This window comes from Drosophila virilis, chromosome 5, assembly GCF_030788295.1.
Source record: "Drosophila virilis strain 15010-1051.87 chromosome 5, Dvir_AGI_RSII-ME, whole genome shotgun sequence".
NCBI lineage: Eukaryota > Metazoa > Arthropoda > Insecta > Diptera > Drosophilidae > Drosophila > Drosophila virilis.
Window position 1 is genome coordinate 23,579,657 of NC_091547.1, and position 26,938 is coordinate 23,606,594.

Consider the following 26,938-nt stretch of genomic DNA (forward strand, 5'->3'; position numbering starts at 1 on the left):
ACATGGGAAATTATCAGCAAAATGCTAACCCAACCACCATTTCAAGTGGTTATTCCAACACAAATCAGAGTTATCACGCACAAAATAAACAGCACAGTAAGTCCGAAGACAATCAGAAAGCTCACCACGAGTTCCAACAGAAATTAAGTCAAGGTAGATACCAAAATCCCTTAAACTACCAAAATCAGTCCCATTCACGCTTGAATGCACCAAACCCTCCGACTAAACGTCAAAGAGATAGTAACAGTGGGCAGATGAAAATGGATACATCCGAAAATTTTCATCAGCAAGCCTCGGAACAAACAGAAGAAATCCATTCATAAAATTGATTATGAATGACGAAGTTCTAAAATGTGTCATCGACACAGGTTCAACCATAAATCTAATGAAAACAAACCGCTTAAATTTTCCAGTTTACAACGAAACATTAAAGGTTCACACCATAAATGGTGTTATTGAATTAAAACAAAGTATACGCTTAGGAGCAAGCAAAATTTGTCCGAGCAAACAAAAATTCTATATTCACGACTTCTCAGAGCATTATGATGTTCTGATTGGGAGAGAATACCTTGAGGCATGTCAAGCAAAAATAGACTATGCACAAGGATCCGTAACCTTAGGAGAATTTAACTTTTGTTTTAGATATAACGACGAAGAGGTCGAAGAGGACATGACCGCACAAGAGTGCCTTGATCCACCCTCAACAGAGGACAGACCATTTAACTTCGCTATTAATAATGAATTAATAGAAAACAATGAGTTTAGGCTAGAGCACCTAAACTCAGAAGAAAAAGAAAAAATAAAAAAAGTTTTACATGAATTTCGTGATATCCAGTACCATGAAGGTGACAATTTGACTTTCACTAGTACAATTAAACACAAAATTCTAACAAAACATGAGGACCCAATTTACAAGCGTCCATACAAATATCCTCAAATATACGATGAGGAAGTAAATAAACAAATAAGCGATATGATAAAACAAAATATCATACGTAAATCCAAATCCCCTTACTGCTCACCAGTAATAATCGTTCCAAAGAAAAACGATGCATCTGGAAAGCAAAAGTTCCGGTTAGTCATAGATTACCGCAATCTCAATGAACTAACTATTAATGATAAATACCCTATCCCGATCATGGATGAAATATTAGACAAACTTGGAAAATGTCAATATTTCACAACCATTGATCTAGCCAAAGGCTTCCACCAAATCCAAATGGATCCTGGTTCAATACCCAAGACCGCATTTTCGACTAAACATGGCCATTACGAGTACACTCGCATGCCATTTGGTCTTAAGAATGCACCTGCAACGTTCCAACGTTGTATGAACAATCTCTTAGAAGATTTAATTTTTAAAGATTGTCTGGTCTACTTAGACGACATTATTATTTTTTCCACTTCATTGGAGGAACACATTTTGTCGCTACAAAAGGTATTTAAGAAGCTTAGAGAAGCTAACTTAAAACTACAGTTGGATAAATGCGAGTTTATGAGAAAAGAAACTGAATTTCTCGGTCACATCATCACAACTGAGGGTATAAAACCAAATCCCAACAAGATACAAGCAATTGTCAAATTCCCAATTCCAAAAACCCCAAAAGAAATAAAATCATTTCTAGGATTATGTGGTTTCTATAGGAAATTTATACCAAATTTCGCTAATATAGTAAAACCATTAACACTTAAATTAAAAAAAGGAGCAAAAATCAATATAAAAGACAGAGACTACGAACTAGCGTTTGAAAAGCTAAAAGTACTCATAACATCCGACCCAATTTTAATATACCCTAACTTCGAAAAACCATTTTCATTAACTACAGACGCGAGTAATATGGCAATAGGGGCCGTCCTTTCGCAAGAGCATAAGCCTATATGCTATGCAAGTAGAACTCTCAACGAGCATGAGTTAAATTATTCAACGATTGAAAAAGAATTATTAGCAATCGTTTGGGCCACTAAATACTTTAGGTCCTATCTCTTTGGTCGACAATTTCAAATCCTTAGTGATCACAGACCACTCGTCTGGTTAAATAATATGAAAGAACCTAACATGAAATTACAAAGGTGGAAGATCAAGCTAAATGAGTTTGATTTCCAAATTAAATACGTCCCAGGAAAAGAAAATTATGTGGCAGATGCTCTGTCCAGAATTCAATTAAACGAAAACTTCTTAGGCGAAGATACAATTAGCACAAGAGCAACAATACATAGTGCTCAAGAAGACAACAGTAACCATTTACAAATCACAGAAAGACCACTTAATTATTATAATCGACAAATAGAATTTGAAAAAGGAACCGAGAACGAAACAAAAGTTACGAATTACTTTCACAAAACCAACATAAAAATTACGTACAAAGACATGACTAATACGCATGCCAAAGAATTAATAAAAGAATACTTATGCACAAAGAAAAGTGTGCTATACTTCCACAACGAAGCAGATTTTCCAATTTTTCAAGAAGCCTACTTAGAAATAATAAGTCCAAATAATTCAACAAAGGCAATGAAAACTAGTACAAAATTAATAGACCTTCAAACATACGCAGAATTCAAAGAATTAATATTAAAAAAGCACAAAGAATTATTACATCCAGGAATTGAAAAAACTATCAATTGGTTCAAAGAAACCCACTATTTCCCAGATTATCAAAATTTAATTCAAAATCTAATAAATGAATGTGAGATTTGCAACATCGCAAAAACAGAACACAGAGATACAAAATTAACTTTCGAAATAACTCCGGAAATCGCTAATATCCGAGAAAAATATGTAATGGATTTTTACATAGTAGGAGATAAACAATTTTTATCTTGCATTGATATCTATTCAAAATTTGCATCATTAATAGAAATAAAAAGTAGAGACTGGCTAGAAACCAAACGAGCTATATTACAAGTGTTCAACCAAATGGGTAAACCCATCGAAATAAAGGCAGACAAAGACTCAGCTTTTATGTGCACAGCTTTACAATTATGGCTAAAATCAGAAGCAGTAAATATTAATATAACCACTAGTAAAAATGGTATATCCGACGTAGAACGATTTCATAAGACAGTTAACGAAAAACTAAGAATCATTAACAGCGACTCAGACGTCGAAAATAAACTTACAAAATTTGAAACTATACTCTACACGTACAATCATAAAACAAAGCACAAAACGACTAACAGAACACCAGCGGACATATTCATATATGCAGGTACACCAGAGTATGACACTCAAGCTAATAAAGAAAAACTAATAAATAACCTCAACAAAAAACGAACAAATTATGAAATTGACACTAGATACAAACACTCACCGTTAGTTAAATCAAAGACGACAACCCCGTTCAAGAAAACAGGAGAACTAAGACAAATCGACGACAAACATTTTGAGGAAACTAACAGAGGCAGGAAAATAACACATTACAAAACCAAATTCAAAAAGAAAAAGAAGACTAATCAAAGCAAATATAACAATTACAGGTCAACAACAGACAGCGATCAAAACATACAAGCACCAGCTTAAATTAATTATTATAATATTACTATCAATAACTGTAAACTATATAAATGCACAGAGTATTGAAATTAATCCTATCAAAGCCCATAACGGATATCTCATATTTAAAACAGGAACCATAGACATTCCGACAGATTACGAATTCCACTGTTTAACGGTTAATATAACAAAAACCGAAGAAACTTTTAACAATTTAATTGAACAAAGTAAAGAATTCAATAACCTTATACAAATCGAATACCTAGTAGAAAAATTAAACAGAGAAATAAACGGCTTAAAAATAGCCAAACGCAGCAAAAGAGGTTTAGTTAACATAGTAGGAACAGCATATAAATACTTATTTGGAACATTAGATCAAGAAGACAAAGCAGAAATTGAACAAAAAATAAGCAACTTAGCAGAAAACAGCGTCCAGGTTAACGAATTAAATTATATAATAGAAGCTATAAACAAAGGAATAGAAATCATGAACGAACTAGATCAAGAGAAACAAAAAGGAAAGAAATTAGATATCCTTATATTTAACTTACAACACTTTACAGAATATATAGAAGACATTGAGATGGGAATGCAGCTCACAAGATTAGGAATTTTTAACCCAAAATTACTAAAACATGACTATTTGTTGCATGTTAATTCTGAGAAATTGTTGAATACAAAAACTTCCACTTGGTTTAAATCAGATACAAACGAAATACTGATAATATCCCATATTCCTCGAGAAATAATAAAAAGCCCGGTATTCGAAATAATTCCATACCCGGATGAAAATAATAATATTTTGACAGAAATAGCTCATGAAAAATATTTTACCCAAGATAAAAAAGTTTATAGCAGAGAAACAAAAAAATTAATTAATAATGAATGTTTAACAGGAATTTTAAACCAAATAACATCAGAATGTAGTTATACTAAAATTTTGCAAAATTTTCAAATCAACTACATAGAACCAAATATAATTTTAACTTGGAATTTACCAAAAACTATATTAAACCATAATTGTATAAATAACGAAATAACAATAGAAGGAAACAATATAATAAAAATCTTTAATTGTTCATTGCAAATTAATGAAATTTCAATTTCAAACAATATGTTAGATTATACTCAAAGCATTTACGTAAGCAATGATGTTATAAAATTAGAACCACTTTCGTTTGTACAAACGAAACAAATTATAAATGCACATACAAAATTTAACAATGTATTCCAGATAATTACAATAACCATATTTGTAATCATATTAATAAGTTTAACACTGTATTTGACATATAAGTTCAAAAGCATACCTAAGAAATTAATTATAAAATATAAAAAACCCAAAGTAGAAGAAACACCTACAATAATAGGAGATATACCAATTGTAAAAGAAGAAAATGTTACACTATATCCAAACTTAAACACCTGAGGACAGGCACTTTTCTAATGGTTGGGGGAGTGACATATCCATAGTCGCACCCACCCTTTAACATAACTTAGCACATAAGCATAAGCACAATTATAAACATTTCTAATATTGTAAACAAAGAGCCTGGTGATAACATCGACATTGGTCAAGATCAAACTGTCCCCCTTTGGTAGACATAAACAATTCACCCTAAATATCACGCCACTGTCAATGTTCCCATCAGAGTACTATCCCACGCATAATTGCTGACGCAGCTCAAACTTCACTCAATTTTGACTCAAACTCTCTCAAAGCGAAGTTTGCTAAGCGACCGCAACAGTTAGATAAATCAGTTCATATTCGGGAAGCAAATCTGAATGTACTCAACAAAAGTAGCCGTTAAGTGAAAATAATAAATTGAAATATATTTTTTTATAGTAACCTAACGTGTAAAACTTAATTATATATATAAAACTAATATTGTTAAAAGACAAAATGATCAATTCTATAAAGCTACTCAAGTGCTGCTATTGCAAGGGACAACGTTTATTATTTAAACTTAAGACTAAACAAACAAAATCTGACAAAATTGAATTAAGCATAACTAATCCATGCTATATGCTCTATATACATATATGTATAGGCTGAGGTACATTTAAAGCTGGGTTTGGGGCCGTACTTAAATCTTAAAAAAAAAAAAAAAACAAATACAACTTTTGTGCCGAAAATTATTAAAAAGAAAATAATGTATTTAAAAGAGCAACAAAACAAAAATTCATAATATTTCATGTTGTTCGAGCGACTTTTTGACTTCGTGTTTGTTTGTTAAAATAAGAAAACTCTACATTTAAGCAATCTATGTTAGTTAATAACAAAGATCAGCTCTGTCAGCATAATTTTTAAAATAGTCAGAAATGAGACAAAAAAGAAATGAAAAAGATATCAACATTTTACAGGTATTTACGCATATAAAGCATTTAATTCTAGTTATACTTATATACACATATGTATTTACACGACATCATGATGCATCAACATGAGCCACATATGCATATGATGGTGTATCCATTTTATATATACTCTATATGGTACACCATCTTATGCCAATCTAGAACAATTTTTTCGTATGACTAACATGAATGCAAGTAGTTGAAATGTTGCTATTTTGATTTGTAGTTGCTTGATTTTGAAAACTAAAACCAAAACTAAAACTAAAACTTAAACTAAACTAACGCTTGACAAATCCGTAGTACTCGAGAGCGATAAGATATCTGAACTAAATTTTGATTTGCCTGTGAATGCCTGGAGTAAGATCTGAGGGGAGATCGAGTCGAGAAAGCATCCAACTACAATTTCACAAATGCGACTTTCTTCTATTTACAGACATTTTATCTAGCGGATTTATTGGATGTGGGATGCACTGGCGTGGCCATAAGCATTTTTATCATACGCTTAGCAATCAAAAATTTATATATATTGGATTGAGAAAGAGTCAGAGAGAGAGAGAGAGAGAGAGAGAGAGATACAAGTAATTGTCCCAGTTCAAATTTAAGTCCACTCTTCTTCCAGTTGCAGTTGGGAAACGTGTTCTATAGTTCAAGTTTATACTTTGCATTTGTACCGTTTCTATCGTTATCGTTACAGTTATCGAATTATCGAACCTATCATAAGCATATGTATGTGTATTTGAGGGCGCAACATTCGTTTAGCCAAATTATGGTTTATGTGCGTTTTATTGTATTATTGAGAAATAAATCCCGATTCAATGTCGTTATTTGAAAAAAACAAAAACAAAAACGAAGAAAAACATATATGTAAATGTGAAAATTCTTTTTGATATTTTACAAACGCGCATCCGTGTGCAGGGCCAGGACGCCGTCAAAGTCCTCGGCGCCAATGCTAATGTAGCCATAGCCATTGCCATCCACAGTCACCGATTTGCCTGTACAGGCCCCATTCACCAGATTGCCGGAGATGACGTCACAGTATTCGCCAGCTGGCAGACAGGTTTGCAAATGCTCCGATAAATTGTACAGATTATTATTGAAGGCCACAAAGCCCTTGGAGCCGCGACAGAAGGCAATCTGATTGTCACCATTGTCCCACCAGTTGGTCAGATCGGTGCCACGCACGGTGTTCTTGAAGCCCACCATATTGTAGATCTGACGCCAGCGATGCTCGCAGATCCAGCCGTTGGTGCAGGCGCCATCCGCATCGAATTCCGGTGAGATGATGCGCTCCTGGGCATCCTGTGGCGGCGCCTGATCGCGATTATCAAAGCCAAAGGAGCTCATCACCTGACTGATGCCGTACGGGTAGGCCAAATGGAAGGCGGTGGCCATTTTGTACTGCTTGGGCGACTTGTAGTTGAGCTCCTGCCCACCATCACGCTGATTGTCATGATTGTCCACAAAGGTCAGTGCCTGGTCCGAGGGCAAGAAGCCCCAATCGGTGCCCCAGCTCTGGAGCCATTTCAGAGCATTGTTGCCACGGAAAGCTTTGCCAATTTCCTCCGAGAAACGGAACTCGGTGACGGCGCCAAGGGGTGTGTACTCATCGCGTGAAACTGTCTCATGTCCGTGGTCGATCACCTCCTGGTAGATGAAGGGGCGAGCGTTGTTGGGGAAGCCGTGGGCGGTATTCAGGTCACGCATGTTGCTGTAAATATACTAAAAATGGTGGTTCAGCCAAGGGTTCTAGCTCCAAGGACACGCGACCTTACATCCAAATCGGCGGCAGCCATGTGCTTGGCTGCATCCACGCGGAAGCCGGCGACGCCGAGCGTAATTAGATGATCCAGCATTTCAATCAGTTGCTTGCGCACATAATCGCTGCTCTGATCCAGATCCTTGAGGCCCACCAGCTCGCATTGCTGCACTTGGAAGCGATCGTTCCAGTCGTATATCTCACAGCTGGGATGGAAATCCTGCGCTGTATAGGGCACAGCCGGGAAGGACTTGCTGCCGGGCTCGGCCACAGAGCCGCCAGTGCCGTGGGCAGTCCCCACCCAGTCGCCGGACATGTGATTGAGCAGAACATCCACATAGATGCGCACACCCACATCATTGCAGCGGCGCACCATGTCAGCGAACTCCAGCTCGTTGCCGGAGCGTGTGATCAGCTTGTAGGAGATGGGCTGGTAGCGTTCCCACCATGGCCGACCCTCGGATATGATGTTCTCGGCAACGGGGCTCACCTGTACGCCCGCATAGCCATGCGGCGCCAGGAAATCCTCGCACTCCTGCGCAATGTCTGCCCATTTCCATTCAAACAGATGGACAATGGTGTTGCGATTGCCCCACCATTGTGGATTGTGCTGGGCCAGCGCCAAGCTGGCCAACATACAGACTAACGTTAGCTTAAGCATGTCCCAAGAAACTGTAAGTGGATGCCACGCGACACTCCACTTTTATAGTGTGACCTAATCTAATCATTTCTTGACTGCGGGATTTGTTAGCTTCGTGTGGTACCAATTTACAGCCGGGCCAATCGCGAATATTATTCGAATTTATGATAGGCCCAAACAACTGGCGTGTTGACCTATGTTAATAATAGCACAAGACATTACTCAGAAAAAACCCCTAAACATAAAGTAAAAACATTTTGATTTGTTTTATTCATGGCTTAATGACAGCTGCAACTCACACGTATCTAATTACATTTATATTTGCAATCTTTTCAATTATAAACACTTCAGAATCGAATGGAATATACTCTATACACTTCATACTCTGCAATTAGCTAATAAATGAGCTGATTCGCGGACTTGAATTCACATATTTGGTTGTACTTTTTTATTGTATATTAATAAGTTTAAATTTAAAATATTTTGTTTATTTTGCAATTAACCAGTACATTTAAAACCCCAAACGGTCTTAATCGAATTTCAGTTCGACATAAATGTAATCGATAGCAAAAAGAGTCTGCTTGCGATATATTTATCACGCACAGCCTTAACGATATATCGAGACATAATCATTCATTCACAATCGCGAGCCGCAAAAGTTTAAACGAGCGTACATATTTCATTTAAAAAAGTGGTTTTTACATTCTCTTTTGTAACAGATATTATTTTTAAAGCATAAACATATGTATTGTGAGCTAGTGGCAAAAGAAAGCTACAATTGATTGTTTTCTTTATTGTTTTAAAATTGGCTCTTAAGTTTAAGCCCTGCAATGCAATGCAAAGCGGGCAAAATGTTGCTGTGCGGAAAAATGTTGCTGTGCGGGCAAAATGTTGCTATGGTAAGAAACATGTTGCCAAGCTGCAAACAATGTAGCTGGGTTGAATTTGTTGCAGAGTTAAGCTAAATGTTGCGAGCCGCAACTGAAATGTTGTAAAAGTAAAATGTCGCCCTACCAAAGTTGTCGAAAGCGTATTTAAATTTCGGTATTCGGGCGTTAATTTTCCCGTGTAGTTTATTTAATTTCTGTAATTTATGGTTGATGTTCAAAATGCTTATCAATAACCGAGCTGATTAGTTACGACCTCTGATATAGAAAACAGATTTCTGCTGATTGCTATTTTTGTCACCTGGCCAGCCAAAGTTCGGACGCCTGTGCAAGGTTTGTAACTTCTGCCGTGCACGGCATTCCTGTACATAATTTCTGCGCAGTATCACCGTGAAATAGTAAATGATCTCCACCAGGGATAGCATGCTCATGCCCACAAATAGGCTGAATGCGCTGCCCAGATTTGCTGGCGGGAAAGAGATCGAGTTTTTACACAGTACAGAGTTATCCAAAACCAAACTTACAGACTAGGGTGACCATATTTGAGAGCAAATCGACGCGCACACGTCGGTAAACTTGCGAATTGAGAAATATGTGAACGATGGCATCGTTTTTCTCGATGCCGCTGCTGTGAATCGGAGTGTTTATAGAAGATTGGAACAATCAGTACCGAACAAGTACTCACTAGAAAGGATCCACCACGGGCATATTCAGCATCAGAGCGAAGTTCGACATTTGGACATCGTAGTCAAAGTGTTCACAGGTTAAAGGACAATTGCACTGAGTCTTTTTCCTCCGTGTTATGATATCGGCTATAGGAAAGCAAAGGAGTTAATTAACCTAAGCGATTGTGGGCTTTCTCTGTGAGAGTTGCAAGTGAGTGGCAAATAACTGTAATCTAGTTTGAGATACCTACGAAAATTATCCACCAGACAGGGTATATCGCGAAAGGTGCAAACGCGATCCTTGGTGCGATTGAACTCAAAGAAATAGGTGTGACAACCGCAGAGCTTGACCATGTTCTTAGCGCGACAGTTGAGCTCACAGTTGGGATAAACATAATCCGAAAAGTAGCGCAAACGGAACTCGTGGCGAAAGACGCAGTTCCTCTGCGAAATGGGCAGCGACTTGACCGCCTCTGAACAAAAGGTCTCCACAACACGCAGCGTGGCAAAGGATTCCGTGTTGAGACCGAGAAACTTGCAATCGGCATGGGCGCTAGGAAAGGCGTCTGTCTCCTGGATGAGCAGCTTGAAGCCATGTGAATAGGATTGCAGTGCATCATAGTTTTCGTCCTTGTAGCGTAATATTAAGGATAGGCCATTGTCCAGACCGCCGGCCGCCGCTTGGGCAGTGAAATCGAGGCTGATGGGGCGCAAAGCATTGCAAAACCATTCGATAAGCGGGTTTTTGTAGGCTTACCCGTGCTGTCGCAGATTGAAGGAGCAGCAGTGCCCAAAGAAGGTCTTCGATAGCTGAAAAAGCTGCGTGCAGTCCATAATGTCTCCATGGTAACGACAACGATGCAGTAGCTCATGGCAATCCCAGCGCAGTCGATCCACAAATTGCACCATGGTCAAATTATTGTCCAGCAGCACTGACTCCATTAGCTCAATCTCTGCCGGCGAGAAGCGAGCATCGTCCAGCATGAAGCCGCTAAAGATGTGCAAATGCTGCAGCACATCGGCCACCTGGACACCCTCCGGCAGCTTGCTAAAAGTGAAAGTTTGCTATAGAGATGATGCAGTGCAGCATGTTTGCGTTTACACACAGTGTCTCGATGTAAGCCTTGGACTTGTCCATATTGAACAGCACCTCGGGACAGATGGTGATGGGCGGAAAGTAGAGCTTGCCAACGGGCGTATGATCACTCTCCACATTCATGCGAGTCGGACTGCTTCGATAGTCCACATAGAAGGTGTGCGTCATGACAATGGCGCATATGAACATCACCAGCGAGATGAGTATCCACACAAAGTGCACCAGACGGTTCGTGTCCTTGTCGCGTGTGTACTTCAGTCCGTGTATGCTGCTCGTGGCACAGAAATCGCACCAGGTGCGCCTCAGTGCGCCGTGCAAAGGCGAAATTTTTGGATTGACTTGGTCCAAACTGAGCTCCTCTTCGTGAACCATTCTCTCTGACTATTGCTGTATCTAGAATGCCTTGAGCCTCGGCATTTGTTTCCCTTTTTATTTGCTGCCTAAGTGGGCGTGGCTACACTTGACAGTTGACATTCGAACAACTGTGTATTAATATCCAATTAGTGTAGCGGCTGTCTCAGGACACCCTTAACGCCCTGATTCGAAGTACCCCATTAGATTACTTATAGATTGCCCAAATTATTTGACCTAAAGCTGCCAATCGAGAGAATAAAACGTTTGTAAATTGGTTTTTAGCAGTTATAAATTTTATTTGCAAACTTTTGGTGTCTTTTTGCTTGTACGTTGAATCGTTTGCTTATACATAACGATATATGCATATCAATATATATGTATGTATAGTAAAGTATATAATATTTTATTCATGGTTCAACAATGTTATTACTTAATTCACTTCAATTGAATTGACATTATTTATGTAAAAAGAAAAACTAAACTCTCTGCTATCACAATAAGAAACTACGCATTTTAAATGGTAGACAATTGAATACCCTTCTCAGGCACTGCACTGCCAAAAATTGTTCAACTACGTTAACAATATGTGACTTTAATTTTATTTTGTGCTCGCTTTTTTTTATATTTTTGTTGGCTGACTGATTATTGTCTTTTATACTTTCTGTATTTGGATTCTGAGGTTGGGGGCAATTCTAATGCGCTAATAACAACTTTTGGCTTAGAGTATAATGAACTAAAACAATAACTTAAACTAGCTTGTGTGTAGTAAAGTGTAATGGTAATTACTGCCTAGACTCGCTGGCCGTGATGGCCAGTGTCGCCGAATTGCCATTGCTCAGCCTTGCGGTTGGTGGGTTGTTTGTGCTGCTGGCACTGTTACCGTTCCCCAGACTCGGCTTGTGCTCATCGTTCTCCGGATTGTCCCAGAACTGACGCTCGCCGGAGCCAAAGATGTTGTAGAAGGTGCCGCAAATGATGTACACAAACGCGGCTATAAAGAACACAATCTGCCATTGTCCCATTGTGGGCTGCGCAATTAAAGGAGTAAACAATTAAAAAGCTGTTCGTGTTGTCATATAGAAGTCCCATCCCACTTACCTTGTTGTTGATCAGATTGCCCGCAGCTATGGGCGCCAGCAGACCCGCCAGATTCGCTGAGCAATTCGTGATGGCCATGAGGAAACCAGCAAATCGAGGCGTCAGATCCAAGTGATTGATCTTAAAGCCAGAGTAGATGCCACCATTAAGGCCCACGCCAATGGTGAGAATAGCCAGAGTCAAGGCACGATCACAGCCCGTGTACGAGGCGGCAATCAGAGCCAAACCGGGTCCATACTGACCAATGCTGTTGATGATCTTTCTGGTGGCCGTCAGCGTAAAGCGCTTTGAGCTGATCATCCAATCCGCCACCACCGATATAAACATGGAGAAGAGCCACATGGCCAGATAGGGCAGCGAGCTGAGCAGACCGTTGGATTTCAGGGAGAAACGCAACACCTGCTTCATGTATGTGGGCAGTTCCGTCATTAGCGTCTCGTAGCCATAGTTGTGGCCCATGTGGGCGAAGAGAATCGCATAGAAAGGCAGCGACTTGATGATGGCCTTGAACGGAATGGGAGGGCTCTAAGGGGGAGAAAGAGGACTAACTAACATCTGAGCTGGTTGACCAGATGAAGAGCTGCTCTCACCTTGATCACATCTGTGCCCCAGAGCGAGTCGTTGATGTAACGCTTCTCACGCTCATCGATGCGCGGATGCGACGAGGGATCCTCATAGATCAGAATGAGAAAAGCAATAGACCAGATCGTGCCCACCACACCAAACACATAGAAGATCGACGGCCAGCCACCGGAAAAACCATATTCCGCCAGCAGACCTGACAGCGGCATGGAAATAATCGTGCCAAATTGAGCGCCTGCATAGACTGCAGCGCCCATCCGGGAGCGTTCATTGGGCGGTATCCACTTGGCCAGCAGAGCATGTGTGCAGGGCACAATAGGTCCCTCGCCCAGGCCCTGAATAAAGCGCACAGCACACAAACCGTAGACGCCGCCCTCGCGAGCTGCAACCGGCACCACAAAGGCGAACACCGAATTGATGAGCATGCCCCAGCCGAGGAAGCGCAGGGCGCCGTATTTCTTGGCCAATATGCCAAAGGGTATCTGGGTGATCACATAGCCATAGAAGAAGGATGACAGTATATAGCCCTGCAAGCTGGAGCTCCAGGGAAACTCGCCGTCCTCGCCATTATCCTAAAACCGTAAAGAAATGCGGTTAGAGTCTGTTCGAATGTTATCGATTTAGAGCTTAAACTTACAACTTCCAATTCACGATCGCCGCACTCATCGTCGAGTATCTCCTCGCCCTGCTGAATCGCCGTATGGTTAACCATGGCCACAATAGCCACCGACATATTGGTGCGCATCACGTACGCATTGGCCATGCCCAGAAAGAGCATGAATGTGACAAAATAGCGGGTGGTGGCCCATCCTGCAAAGAGTTAAATAAGAGAACATGTAGTTGACGTCGAAGAGACTGTTCGAATGGATCAGCATCCTTAAATTAGAATCAATTAATGTGCAAAGTCTGTCGGCATTTATTTGCGAGAAAGATTTCCAAATAACATCTTAAATAAACCCAGAACGGAAATGAGCCCAACAAAAAATTCGATAAACACAAAACATAAGCGAACGAATCGGCAATGCCCGACTAAAAGCTGCCCTGCGAGCTGCCAATAATTACAAGATGGGCACAACCTTGAAATTAATTCTTTCTTAAATAATGTCTGTGTTTGAATGCCAATCTGTGTACATGCCAACAATCAGCACTATAAAAGTCTTTTCTTATGTCTCGAAGAACCCTTCTACTGCCAGCTACAGACTTTTACAGAACTTGTGGGTACAGGGTATATAGAGATACAGATAGATATACAAAACGAGGTCAAAGCGAGGCGCAAGATAAGTCGCAGTGCCCGACGATTTCAGACAAATCAGATAAGATAGAATATAGTATAGCCATGTCTCAATGCCAAGCAGATGCCGTGGATTCTGGACCGTCTTTAATTGCCTCACGTTTCTAGCTACTATGAAATCATGATGCGGGCCACTGCGCAACTTGAAGCACAGCTCGAAACTATTTCTAGACCAGACCGAAGCGAGTCAAATTAGACATTGTTATTTTTGAATGCTGTTAATATAGAATCGATTGTTTGTTTATTTTTGCAATGTCATTCGACAACTCAGCCGATTGTCGCCGCGCACGGGCAGGCAACACGTGATATTTATGTGATGGGTGTGGAAATTTCTAGTCATATTTGGGCTTGCCTTTTCAGGTTTATGGCCAGATTTCAGGGCGTTAAAAAAAAGGTATTTATTTGCTAACAATTCGAGCTGGCCTGGAGTTCGCCGAGTCAATTTCAACTATTTAGAAAGCACAGCTGTACTCGGAGAATGCTTAACCCATGCCAAATGGAATTTGAACTTTCAGCCATTTAGTTTTGCCCCTTTCATGTTTTTTTGCCCAGCTTGTAGCTCAACAGACCGGCAATATTTTCTGTTTTTGCTTAATTTCAAAATGTTCTGTTCGCTTGTTTTATTTTACCCGCAACATTTTTCCACAAAATATGACATAAAGCACTGCGGAAAAACCGAGCCAAAGAACTGCTGAATCGCAAACAATTTCGAGAGAGAAAAAAACAAATACCAAATTAAAGAATTGTATACGTTTGCGTTTTTTATATGTGCGCACGCAGCGTTAAATCGCACAATTTGCCAAAGCAGCCGCTGGCCTCCCTCGCCTACCCCCTCTCCTGCTCACATGTTGCACAATCAATGCGGCATGCCCAGCGGCAGCACGTGTATGTCGCGCGTCAGCACAGGGCAAACAGCGCTACTCGTGCCGTGCCTCATGCCTCGACTATTTCTCTACTATCTAAAATGGGCAGCATGAACGAATTGCGGCTATAAATAATACGTATACGCAGCGTGCGCACCAAGCACTAAGTGACGGCATATGTATACCCTTTAATATTGCTAGCTTGAACTTTCTTCAAATACGATACACATATAAGCAAAAGCCTTTTTATTCACTTCTCTTCAACTATAGAGATTTATTCACAGCTCGTCAATGCACTTTAGGCATTCCACTTTGTAGCTTACCCCTTGGCCTGTCATGCAGATTGTTTTGATCCCAGACGAGGACATGGCCATCGCGATGGCGATGATTAAGTTTGCTGCGCCGGAAGGGCATTTTGTGTGCCTGCCTTGTGTGGAGGTTTTCGAGTTGTATAAATAAATTAAAGTTAACTAAAACTAAATTCGAACGAGCTCACGATGCGTTGCCTGAAACACTCGGCAGTACAGAAACGAATTCTCTGATTGTTGTTGTCAATGTTGTTATTGTTGTTGCGAATTAGACTTTTTGCGCACTCGTTTAAACCATTTCATTGTCTATCTGTAGAGCGGGCCGGGCCTGAACATGTCGCGGGTCAAGATATTACAACGGAGCTTATTAATACAACTGTTTGCTTAATGCAGCGTCGCGCGTTGCACTCGACAAGGTGTACACGACTGAGCTGAGGCAGAAGTATTTAAATTCAAATCCAATTTGGAATCGACTCTGTGGGCGCCTCTGCGGCAACTGAGCGCCAACTGTTGCGCTTTCTGGCTATATAATAAACGGGGCCGAAATCGCCGAACGGTCGAGGCGCTTGCGCCGCAGTGTGAGAGAAGGAGATAGTGAGAGAGGGAGCGAGAGGGAGAGAGCGCAACAGACTCTCGCACGATTACATCAACTATTTGAAGGGAGCTGGGGGGAATGCTCAGCGATATGGTCAGAGCATATGTCAGCCACAAACTGAATCATCAGCTGTTGTTGAACCTAAGTCGATTGATGTCAATTGCTTTATATATAGTACCAAAACGAGATCTATTTATAGCTGATAGACGTAAGCATCTCGTGACCGCCGGAGCACGGAACTCGACAAGAACTAACTCTTAATTCTTAGCACGCGCTGTGTATTTGCCAAATGTGCGGCCAGACTATGGAAATAGTATGAAATTATTGAGAAAAATGTTACGAGTATATGCTGAAACCATAGAAATGTGAGACGCTGCCAGAGCAAGCGGCAAGCGGCAAGAGGCAAGCGGCAAGAGGCAGCAGGCAGGCAGCAACTGGCGCCATCGGATGTCCCCATCATGTGCCGAGGGGTTCGTTTGTGTTTTCAGGGTGCTCGCTAAGTGCCGCTAAGTGGTACCCACTAAGGTCCCCTCTCCTATTTAATTACCAATTAGGCACACAGTTGAGGCATTATGAAAACGCAATTCATCGCATTGTCAGGTGCTTGTTAATTTGGAGAAAAGCGCAAAAACTAGTTAAGCTAAAAATCAAAAGTCAGTCATACTGTAAACATACAAGAGAACAGGAAATAGTAATAAAAACTCGCTGCAACGACAGCTGAATACGCTACAAAATCAAGAATATCTGATGAAGGGGTCATTTTAGTACAATTTTGATAGAGTTTCTTTCATTTCAATTTGCCAAAAATTATTTATAAAACATATCATTTTAGTGCATAGATATACATATAAGCTACAATTGTTTTTTCATTCCCATTAATATTCCCTTTAAATGTCATTGTACTAAAATGTTATACAAGTAATCTTTCATTTACTTTATCAATTTTTTTCCATTCCCTTTTAATGCAGCTTTAAATATTTCTACTTAATTTTTACTGACATGCTCCATGTTAAAGCCAGTATGCTGTCTGTTTATAAATATACCCTATAAAGCGCGACTGTCACGGTTTTACACACACACACACACACACACACACACACACAGACACGTTCAAGTCATAACCACATGTTGTTTTCGAAGTCTCGAGTCGGCTTCAAGCGGCAGACGATAAACTTTGCAGGCATGCGGCGAGTGCACGTGTTTGTCGCCTGATTCTCGACTCGGCCGCGGCCGCAACAAGTTTCGCCGAAAGAAAGAAAAGAGCGCGAGCGAGAGCGCAACAAAAAAAGAGAGAAAGACGCTCAAGTCGGCTGACTAATGAGCTGCTCAGTTAAATTATTGACAGAGCTGGCGTAGCGCAATGAAGCTTTGTCTGCTTGGGTTGAAACTGGAAATGCCGGCAATTGTTATTGTTATTGTTTTAGTAGCGCAGTGAACAGACGGAGAGAGAGAGAGAGAAAGAGAGAGAGAGAGAGAGAGAGAGAGCGATAGAGGTAGAAAAAAAGAAAGAAGAACCTTGACACGCGATTCTCGTGTTGTGACAGCTTTTTTATTTCACATCGTTTCTTTTTGGCAAAAACTCAAATGGAAATATTTGCTGGCAGGTACAGTCGAGCGTTGAGCAATTAGTCAAACATGAGCACAACAACCATAAAAATAGCTGGCTGCATTTGTTCTATTTCCGTTTCATTAACGAACCATGCTAAATCAACTAACAACAACAACAACAATAGACTACACTATATACATATAATAACTGTCATTAAGAGCTTCAAAAATCGTACCTCAATAAAAGCTTTGCAGCTGGTAAGCTTTCGAGTGGCTTGTTTACGGGCTAAATAAATCGTTGCGTGCTTTTGGGCGGTGGTTGAAAAAGCTTAAGATCAAGGGCCGGCGAGGTTACGTAATGACCTGACTACGTGGAAAAACAACGTAATGCAAGCACGTTGCCGTATCGGCGGGCTTATCTGTCATATGTTTGTTGCACTATACACAAATAGATATACATATGTTTATACATGGGCATGCTGTCGGTATTATTATTGATTCTCTCAGCTAATTAAATAACAATCTGAACAGATTTCAAACTATTTTCTAGCGTGTGTGGGAAAATGTGCGGGGCTAATCGAGTGAATTGTATGGGATATATATTTATCATCGAAATGGAATGCCTAGAGAACCTTCTAAACAAAACGAAAAATGTATATATAGCAAAAAAGGTTGTGTTTATGATATTTACACCTCACATTAGTTTGTTAATGGCTTACGTTATTTTATATTGTTAAATTAAATTGTTTATTTCAGTTTTATAAAAGTCATAAAGCGGAATTTACAGCTTGCGTCAAACATAGGCTTCTGAGAAGTGTACACGGGGCATTGACAGGTGCAAAAGAGTTGGGCAAATATTATATTTATCTTAGCATATGTACATATATACTATATAGATGTTTGCAAATAGTCAAGACGGTGCGATTACAGACCAGACAACCCAACTCAGCTAACTGACATGTGTGCTGCTCTTTGTGGCCCAAACAATGCGCTCAAGTTGATGTTAGCCAACTCGCAATGATGTCATATGACAGTAAATATAATTGGTGAAAAGCTTATTTCGCATAGCTGCGCTTATCCAGCGCAAAAAAAAAAACAAGAAGATATCTATATATAAATATATATGTATATTTTCGCATCATATCAGAGCTTCGGTTTGCGTTGTTTCCGCTTAACCTGCCTACAGTGGGCCACAATTGTATCGTTCTACGCTAAAGTAATTTCGACGTGTTCCCTCGTGTTCAGGTGTGTCGCTCATCCATCATTCATTCAATTTCATGTGGTTTTTAAATGCTTTTGTGCTATTTGCGGGTTTGTCAAATTGTTTTTAAATACAATACCTACATATATAAAAATAGCATGCGCATGAGTAATTTTCACCGAAACTTACAAAAAAAAAAAAAAAAAAAAATTCTACACGATATTATCGTCATTAAAAAAAAAAGTTAAGTGAATTTGCTATCCCCCCCACTGAAAGTACGTGACAGCTCGATTTTGTTGACGAAAAAAAAAAAAATAAACTAAAGCGGCAATTTTCTAATTTAACTGAACGGAGACAAGCTGTTAAGCTGTAAATTGAAATACAAAAGACGCAGATCGTCGCGAAGATCGTCGAGAATTGCGAAATACTACAGTTTATCCAGGCATTATACGACTATACAAATGTGATATCGTGTGGGCGTTCGGGCAACTTGCATGTGTTGCGGGCGAAAAGTCGCGTGTGAAAATTAACGCGCATTTGCGAACGGCCTGGCAAAATCCCTATTAATAGGCCTGTGCCCTATTTCAATAATAATCATATAATGTGCACCGACATGCCGAATGGCAAATTGATCAAAATCAAATGAAAATGCAATGTCAAAGTCGGGGCCAAAAGCTAGCGACATGCACCTAAATATTTGTCAAACTGCCAGACGGCTGGTGGTAAGTGCATGAAATGCATTAAAATATACCCTGTAAAAATGTATAGAGGGTATATACATTTTGTGCATTCCCTATGCAAATTGATAGGGTTTTCAATGCATTTATAATTTACAAGCACTTAAACTCATAACAACTGTTCGCTTAAAAGCCTAATCACTTTCCTTACACTGCTGATTGATTGATTGATTGACTGATGATTCATGCACAGCCTAAACCGTGAAAGCTGCCGAGCTGCATTCTTCACAGTGGTTTCCGTACGTGTTTTACGTGCACACTAAAACAGTTCTTGTGGAAATTCATTTACTACTTATAAGCATTTCAGTTAGAATTAAGTGCAACCCACACTTGCAACCGTTGGCTAGAGGGCATCTCATAGTCTAGCATTGGAACAATGGAACAATCTGCTCAATCTGGCTATTAGCTAATCGCCGCGCATTCTTAACGCCCCTTTCACTCTTGCAAAAGAAAGTGAACAAATTGCAGTCAGCTCTTAAGAGCGCCGAGAATGCCAAGGTTCTTGACACTGTGCGCAAATTTCCCCAACTGTTCTTGACCTTACACTCGAACGAGTGTTACGAAAGTCAGTGGCAAGATTGTGACTTGCTTGAAAACTAGTTTCAATTGTTGTTACTTTTGTTGTCGTTTTAACTGAAATCAATTTGCATAGCTTCAAATAACACGTATGCACATGATCACATGAATGCTTATTTCTTTTGGCGATCGGTTCCGACTGTTCAAGTGTTCGCCATGCGATGCCAAAAATGGTCAGCAAGGAACTGGCCCAGAAACTGTGTCAAGAGATCGCGGATCGCTCGCAGGTTCTCGAGCTATGGCAATGTAGGAAAACAAACAACCGGCCATAAACGGGCAACTGGTGGGGAAAATTTAGACGAAACAGCTGAGCTTTTGTGTCAACAAACTATTCAGGGTTCCAGTTTTGAATACCGTTTCGGTTACGAACTCCCCCGTTTCAGGTCTCATTGCGAATTTGGCTCACGCGTTGACGGCAACAAAGCCTCGTCTCTCTTTTTGAATGTTTTTTTTTTTTTTTTTTGATGATTTTCATTTATATTTATTTTTGTTAATTTTACGTATTATGCGAGACTTTGCATAACAAATTACTTCCGTTTCGTGGTCGCCTGGAGAGCTTGTCCCGGGATTGATTGTGTTATTTAAATCAAGTGGAATTAGCTGAAGTAGAAGGCGTTTAATTGAATCAGCGCCAATCTCATTTTCATGTGTTATTTCGAGACTCGCACGATTTGTGCCTAATTGCCGGCCTAGACATCCGCCAGATATCAGATACTCACTATGCCCAACTAAATTATCGTGCAATTTATTATATCAATCCCAAGTGCTTCTATAACTTGAGTCTAGTGCATGACTGTGTGTGGGGGTTTTTTTTTTATTATGAAAGTAATCAAGCATTTATATTATTTATGAGTTCGGATGGGCACTTATTCAACGAATTGAACCATACACTCTGAGAAATAGCTGGGCAAGTTGTCTAGTTCAGGTTCAAAAAAAAAAACGTATGCATAAATTTGACTGGGGCTAAATCTATGTTTAATATTCGAATAACTTAACTCCCTAGTTTTTGATTTCAGAGGTTTTTCTTAAGATCTTCTTAAAAAATGAATAGTTAAAGCAAGTTTCCTCATTTTAAATGTCACACACTCTTTTTACTTTCAAAGATTTACTCATCTTTTGTTTATCGGTAGCGTAAATTCTCGATTGCTACTTGATTATAATTATATTGTTTGCATAGAACTGATTTCATATCTGTGATTATATTATCAGCACTTGGCCATTTGTCTTGTTATGAAATACTTGTTGTTAACGGGTCTACATATATGTATATACTTATTATGAGTCTATATATTATTGCTTAATTTAAATAACAAATGCATCTCATGTTGAACTTACCCAACTGCGGCTTCTCGGGTTCCTTTTCGGAACTCGCACAAATGGCTTCCTTGGATGCAGACATTTTTTTCGTGTGGTTCGTTCCGATTTTTGGTAAATTTATATATATATATATGTTACGTTAGTCTATAATTGTTTACAGTCTTTTGGCGGTTTGGACGCGGAATTACACGAATTGCATAAGAATTAGTCAAAAACGTTGCGAAAATTTCGCAAAATGCAACAGTCAAGAAATTTATGAACTCTGATCAAGCACGTCGCTTGGCGGTTTTTAAGACATTTTCGTCAAGCACTTAATAATGTTAATAATATTATTTTTATTGTTATTATTTTTTATTGCGGTTAATTTCGCTGTTCGTTCACTCGCGTTGCCGCTCGTTGGACAGCTTGAAAGGTTCTGAACGATTAACGACAAGACGCTTTGCCTTTAAATAAGCTGGCCCGGAGATCGGAGACTGCAACGGTGGCAGAGACTGGGGCAGAGCCAGAGGCAGCGGCAGAGGCGGTGACTGAGACTTTTTTTGCGGCTGTTTACACGTTCAATTTTGATTTGGTTTGTTTGATTTCAGCTGTTGACTTAATCTCGCGAGAGATCTGCGCATGCGTCTCGGCTTCCGTTCGACTTGGCGATTTGGCTCGGCCGATCCGATCCAGACACGTTAATCTGTAAGCAGAGCAGATCAGAGCAAACATCAAATTAGTATGATAAATTTAGCAAGATGTCGATGGCAAATCGCCGATCGCCGATCGTCAATCGTCAATCATTGGCAGTAATTGTTTGGGTAAACGCGAAAAATGCGGCGCGCTCACGAGTTGATCTCCCTACGCACGTTTCCATAGTTATATGTTATACGATCTACTTATATAAATATTTGCGGCAAATGTTTGCGATGAGTTGCCCAAAATTGTACACGTTTTTTTGTGTGGGCGCTACGAATAATTTGCTTTATCTCGCCCTTTGATATATGCGACATTTAAATTGATTCATTCGCAATTAGTTTAGATTTAGTTTCTTTTTGCGGTACAGTCTGCACATGATTTTAAGCTGGCACCGAATATATATACATTTTTGTATTATTATCATTTTTTGTCAACTGTCCCAATATTTGTTCGCGCGGCTGTTTGTTAGAACGAGTTATAATTAACTCTTCTAAATTTACATAATTACTTGGCATACGCAGCTCCAGTTTGTCTGGCTCAATGCGAGCGGCTCTTTTTTTAAATAATAATAATAATAATACATAAATATAGATATATATATATGTATATATATATATAGCTCATTAGCTCAGCTGTTTTTTGTTTTTAGTTTTTTGTTTTTCTTACTTTCGAATTACATATCGCAGCGCGGCTATGATGTAATTTGTTGATCGTTCATAACTAATTACAAAACATTTCTTTGTTGCCCAAATATATAAAAAAAAAAAATATGCATAAACAAACAAAATTCAATAAAATTCAAACTGGTTGCGATTTAGCTTAGGTAAATTTGTCTGTTGTTTGCGCCTAATTCTACAAAAATTCCATTAAACACGCACACATTCATACCGTACATACAGTACGTATACGTTATATTGGAAATCTCAGCTGGAATTTCAATTAGGGTTTTTGCGCGTCACAGCGCCCGAATTTCAATTTAGAAAGTAACGTGGCCCAAATGAAGCTGAGCTCGAGCCAGAGTTCGGAGTCGCCGGCGTCCGACTGAAACGCGACCTGTTGCTGTTTGTTTACCTCGTTGTGGGTGTTGTTTTCAGTCGAGATTTCTCAGAATATCGCTTAAATTATAAACCTTTAAATTCCGCCTGTCAAGCGTCTGACAGTATTGCCAAATCTTTTTGTGCTGATCAAATAAAATCCCCGATTTTTATGCTGTTGCCCGAAGATCTATTTGAAACTTCCAGTGAGCTGCTTGCTGTCTCTGCTGGTGCAACATAATTCTCTGACAACTCAATCGTAGCGTATTTTTTGAGAGTTTTGTCAACAAAATATTTATCAGTTTATACAATTAGCGCATTTTGCATTTGATCTTAAGTAAATAATGCAAAATAAATTCAGATATCGAATGATTTTGCACTTTTTTGTAGCTGCTAAACGAGCGCAGCACGTTTCAGTCTGAAGATGTCGATCAGTCTGTCAAGAAGTCGACATCGGAAATTAAAGAGCTGCTTGGATGATTCTTAAATCAATATCATTTTCGCCTAGTCAGCCTGTCACCTTTCAACTAAAGCGGGATATGGGGAACATTTACAAATTAATTAAATTTAATTTAATTATATACACTTTTCCGTGTAATGCTTGCTTGTGGAATTATAAAAATGTTTCCACAAAACAAATTTATTTTATCACATTTACATGTGCCTTTTATTATTTTCGCCTCTTAAATTGATGAGGCAACTGCCACTTGAAGGTCACTGGAGGTCAAGTTGTAAGCTGTGCCCACAATTGCTGCCAGATCTTTCGAGCAACAAACGGACCAAAATTGATTACGCAATATAAATATTAAGCTAAAAATTAGCTTTTCACAAGAGCCAAGGCATGTTAATAGACCGAGGGATGTGGCTAGTGTCTCTGGCCTGATTGTGTAGTCTAGTGTGATTTAGTTATGGTCTTATATAAGACCAGGAAACGGCTGTATAAGCACGCGGCTTAGCGATTAAATAAGCCCTTGATATGCATCGGAAACAGGCTGCTCTATAAATAGAATTATAACTGGCGATTAAATAATCCCTTGATATGCATCAGAAAACAGGCTGCTGTATAAAAAATATAATTATAAATGGAAATTAAGGTAAAAAGTACCCGAGTTGAAATATTGTGGGGCTGCAACAACTCGACAATTGCCATAAATATATGAAATGCATATTCAATTACGGACCCGGCTATCATTTCTAGCCGAGGTGATAAATTCATTATATGGACTCTACTTAAACATTAACGCGCAGCTTAACTTAGCTGTTCATTTACCTGGCATTAAAAGTACATTTTGAAATTTATAGAACACTAGAAAACTTGGCCAGGATTGAAAAGGAATTGTTTCACGAACAATTTATGGCCAATCGGAAACAGAACAACTTTGTCAAAGCTGTATAGCGTGCGCCCCAAGTATCTCAAGTGTTTTGAGTTCTTATTTCTCGATAGATAGGAACCATCGTAAATGTTTATGATTCTTATTTTGATATTGAGTGATTGCTGACCAGCCCGTTTGCGAATACCACTGGCAGATTTATAGACGCGTTACAATCTGATTAACAGCTTGAAAGAAACAAGCAACAAAAAAAACGAGACTTAAGTATTAGCTAATAATAATATTATTAATAATTGAAGTTGTCAAGGCGTGTTGCGGCCCTATCGAACAGCCGTAAATCAAACGCACTTATCTGACCGCGGACATCAGATTGACGTACTCGTGCCATTAGATTAAACACACACACACACACACACACATGCTGGACACTAAGGGCGGATGTGCAAACTCCATTTTTTCCCACCGGTCAACATATGACACATGGCCACAACAAAGAACTGAGAAAAACGTTTGCTAACGCAGAGAAAAATATGTTTTTTGTTAACTGAAATCAAGCACAAACCTTGTCCAAATGCAGCCAAGATAATAATTTCCTAGTCTGAGTAGGAAATTCTTAGTTCAAGAAGTCTGACTCATTCCGAAATGCCTAGTCAAGAATTAAGTTCCTAATTAAATGTACTTGATCTAGAAGACTTTATGCAACTACTGTCTTCTTATAATTATTCTCTGCGTAATTTAAACGCTTTCTTCTTAAATCAAGTCTCTTTGTACACATTTTAAACTCCGTAATTCTTCCCAAAAATTTCCCTAGTTCAGCAACAAATACGCTCATAAAGTGTTGGCAATAAATGATATATAGCGGTTGTTTCTTTCCTATTTGCTTAATAATAAAACCATCAAGATTTATCACAGACTCATAAACGGGCCCTCTCCAGTTGCTGGATTTCTGCTGTGTCAAGTCGTTCGTCATTTATTCGCATACGTCAGACTGTCAATAGCCGTTAACACTTATGGCCCCTGGCAATACTACTTGAAAATTTTCCACATGTGCTTCACAATAAAATAAAATGTCGCATCCAACATGCGCTTCACGTGCAACAATTTGCTATCCTTATCTCGCTCACTCTCTCAAGTGTCATTGGAACTGACGGCTAATCTTTAATGTTGCCGTGTTCAATTCATATTTTATTATAATTCTCGTAATTTATTTGACTATTTTTTCGCACGTTAATTGCCATACATTTTTTGTAGCTCGCTCGTTTTTAATTTCTATGTGCAAAGTTTTTTCAGATGGCGCCAGTTTTGAAGTTCAAGTGCAAAGAGAGAGTGAGAGAGAGAGAGAGAGCGAGAGAGAGAGAGAGAGGGAGAGCGCGAGATAAAACCACAATAGACGCAACCCACAATACATTCGTTTCGGCTGAGTGGCTCGTGATGCGCCCCATTGTCGATTGGATATTGTCGACCGTTGATAATACGAGTACGTTTTTCCTTTTGAATGCATTTTCGCACAGTGGGAAACTAAGTATTTGACTTTGGAGTGTGCGTATTTGATTAGTTTATCGCGCGGATTTGACACTTGCATTGAAATGCCATTGCGCATTTGTGCACTTGATAAACTTGTGGCCTAAAACCAGTTGAATTGTTTTCCACTTGGCTTTCAAGCCATGAGGTTTTAACTGTACTTTAATTAACTTACTGTTGTCGCCCAAAAACGAAGAGCAATAGTCATTAAACAAATAATCAATAATAATGTTAACGAGCATGTTAAGGATTCGCTGAAGTCTTTGACACGCACATATACAGAGCGAGAGAGAGAGAGCGAGAGCGAGAGCGAGAGCTTTAAGTGCAGTTCAAGTTTGCAGCCTCCATGCGAATTAACATTTGTAAAGCTGTTCTTGGCAACTCGTCTGCTATCTAAAATTCCGCAAATTAGCATAAAGTATGTAATTCACTAATTGAAATTAAGGTGAAACGGAGTTGAAACTCACTCACCTTAAAGGCAAGCGATTGGCGAAACGCGCTTAACAAATCAACTATTTAAAATAGTTCGCATCAGCTGTTTCATTTTGTTTTTGTTACTCGCTATATATTTATTTTTGTATTGTTCACTTTGCGCCTTTACGCTTGAAGACGGGCTCATTAGCGCTGGTCTAAGCGAACGAGCGGACAAAAACAGAAAGCGGACTAAAGCTGCGTAACAAAAACAATGAAAACAGCGTTTGCAACGTTGCAAAAATTTGCATGTGCAAATTAAATGATTGCTATAATTAATATTATTTATTATTTTTGATTCGATAATAAGCTTTTGAAGCCTTATAAACAGACACTCACGAGCTTAGTTTTCCAACTGGGAGCACAATTTGTTTTGTTTTTATATTTTTTTCGCGATCGATTTTCACCACGCGTTTACGCTATAACTTTCTTATTTGCCGGGTCTGTTACTGCGCTGCTGCTGCTGGTGCTGCTGCTGCTGCTGCGTCGTAGTCGTCGTCAGTGGCAGAGAAGCGGCCTGGCCGAGCACTAGCGCTGT

The 26,938-nt window shown here is 39.4% G+C and overlaps 3 protein-coding genes across 4 annotated transcripts; all 3 read right to left on the reverse strand.

The window, feature by feature from the left end:
• Window positions 1–6,615: 6,615 nt before the first annotated feature.
• On the reverse strand, window positions 6,616–8,294 carry Amyrel (Amylase related). The gene is made up of 2 exons (XM_002048980.4): window positions 7,624–8,294; window positions 6,616–7,570 (listed from the first exon to the last, which is right to left on the reverse strand). Exons 1-2 carry the CDS (start codon window positions 8,266–8,268, stop codon window positions 6,743–6,745), a joined length of 1,473 nt encoding a protein of 490 aa, XP_002049016.1. The 5' UTR covers window positions 8,269–8,294; the 3' UTR covers window positions 6,616–6,742.
• Window positions 8,295–9,061: 767 nt separating this feature from the next.
• Window positions 9,062–11,271, reverse strand: Nach (nach). Its single transcript, XM_070210175.1, has 6 exons — window positions 10,906–11,271; window positions 10,557–10,847; window positions 10,051–10,499; window positions 9,820–9,946; window positions 9,659–9,762; window positions 9,062–9,600 (listed from the first exon to the last, which is right to left on the reverse strand). The coding sequence occupies exons 1-6, from the start codon at window positions 11,265–11,267 to the stop codon at window positions 9,380–9,382; spliced, it is 1,554 nt and encodes a 517-aa protein (XP_070066276.1). The 5' UTR covers window positions 11,268–11,271; the 3' UTR covers window positions 9,062–9,379.
• A 249-nt stretch (window positions 11,272–11,520) lies between these two features.
• Picot (putative inorganic phosphate cotransporter protein picot) lies at window positions 11,521–26,928 on the reverse strand. 2 transcript variants are annotated; one of them, XM_015174178.3, is made up of 6 exons: window positions 26,740–26,928; window positions 21,384–22,047; window positions 13,567–13,739; window positions 12,938–13,501; window positions 12,348–12,872; window positions 11,521–12,277 (listed from the first exon to the last, which is right to left on the reverse strand). In XM_015174178.3, the coding sequence occupies exons 2-6, from the start codon at window positions 21,445–21,447 to the stop codon at window positions 12,032–12,034; spliced, it is 1,572 nt and encodes a 523-aa protein (XP_015029664.1). In that variant the 5' UTR covers window positions 21,448–22,047; window positions 26,740–26,928; the 3' UTR covers window positions 11,521–12,031. The 2 variants fall into 2 exon arrangements, with proteins under 2 accessions (XP_015029664.1, XP_002049014.1); XM_002048978.4 differs by lacking the exons at window positions 21,384–22,047; window positions 26,740–26,928 and adding an exon at window positions 15,407–15,853.
• Between the last annotated feature and the right edge of the window lie 10 nt (window positions 26,929–26,938).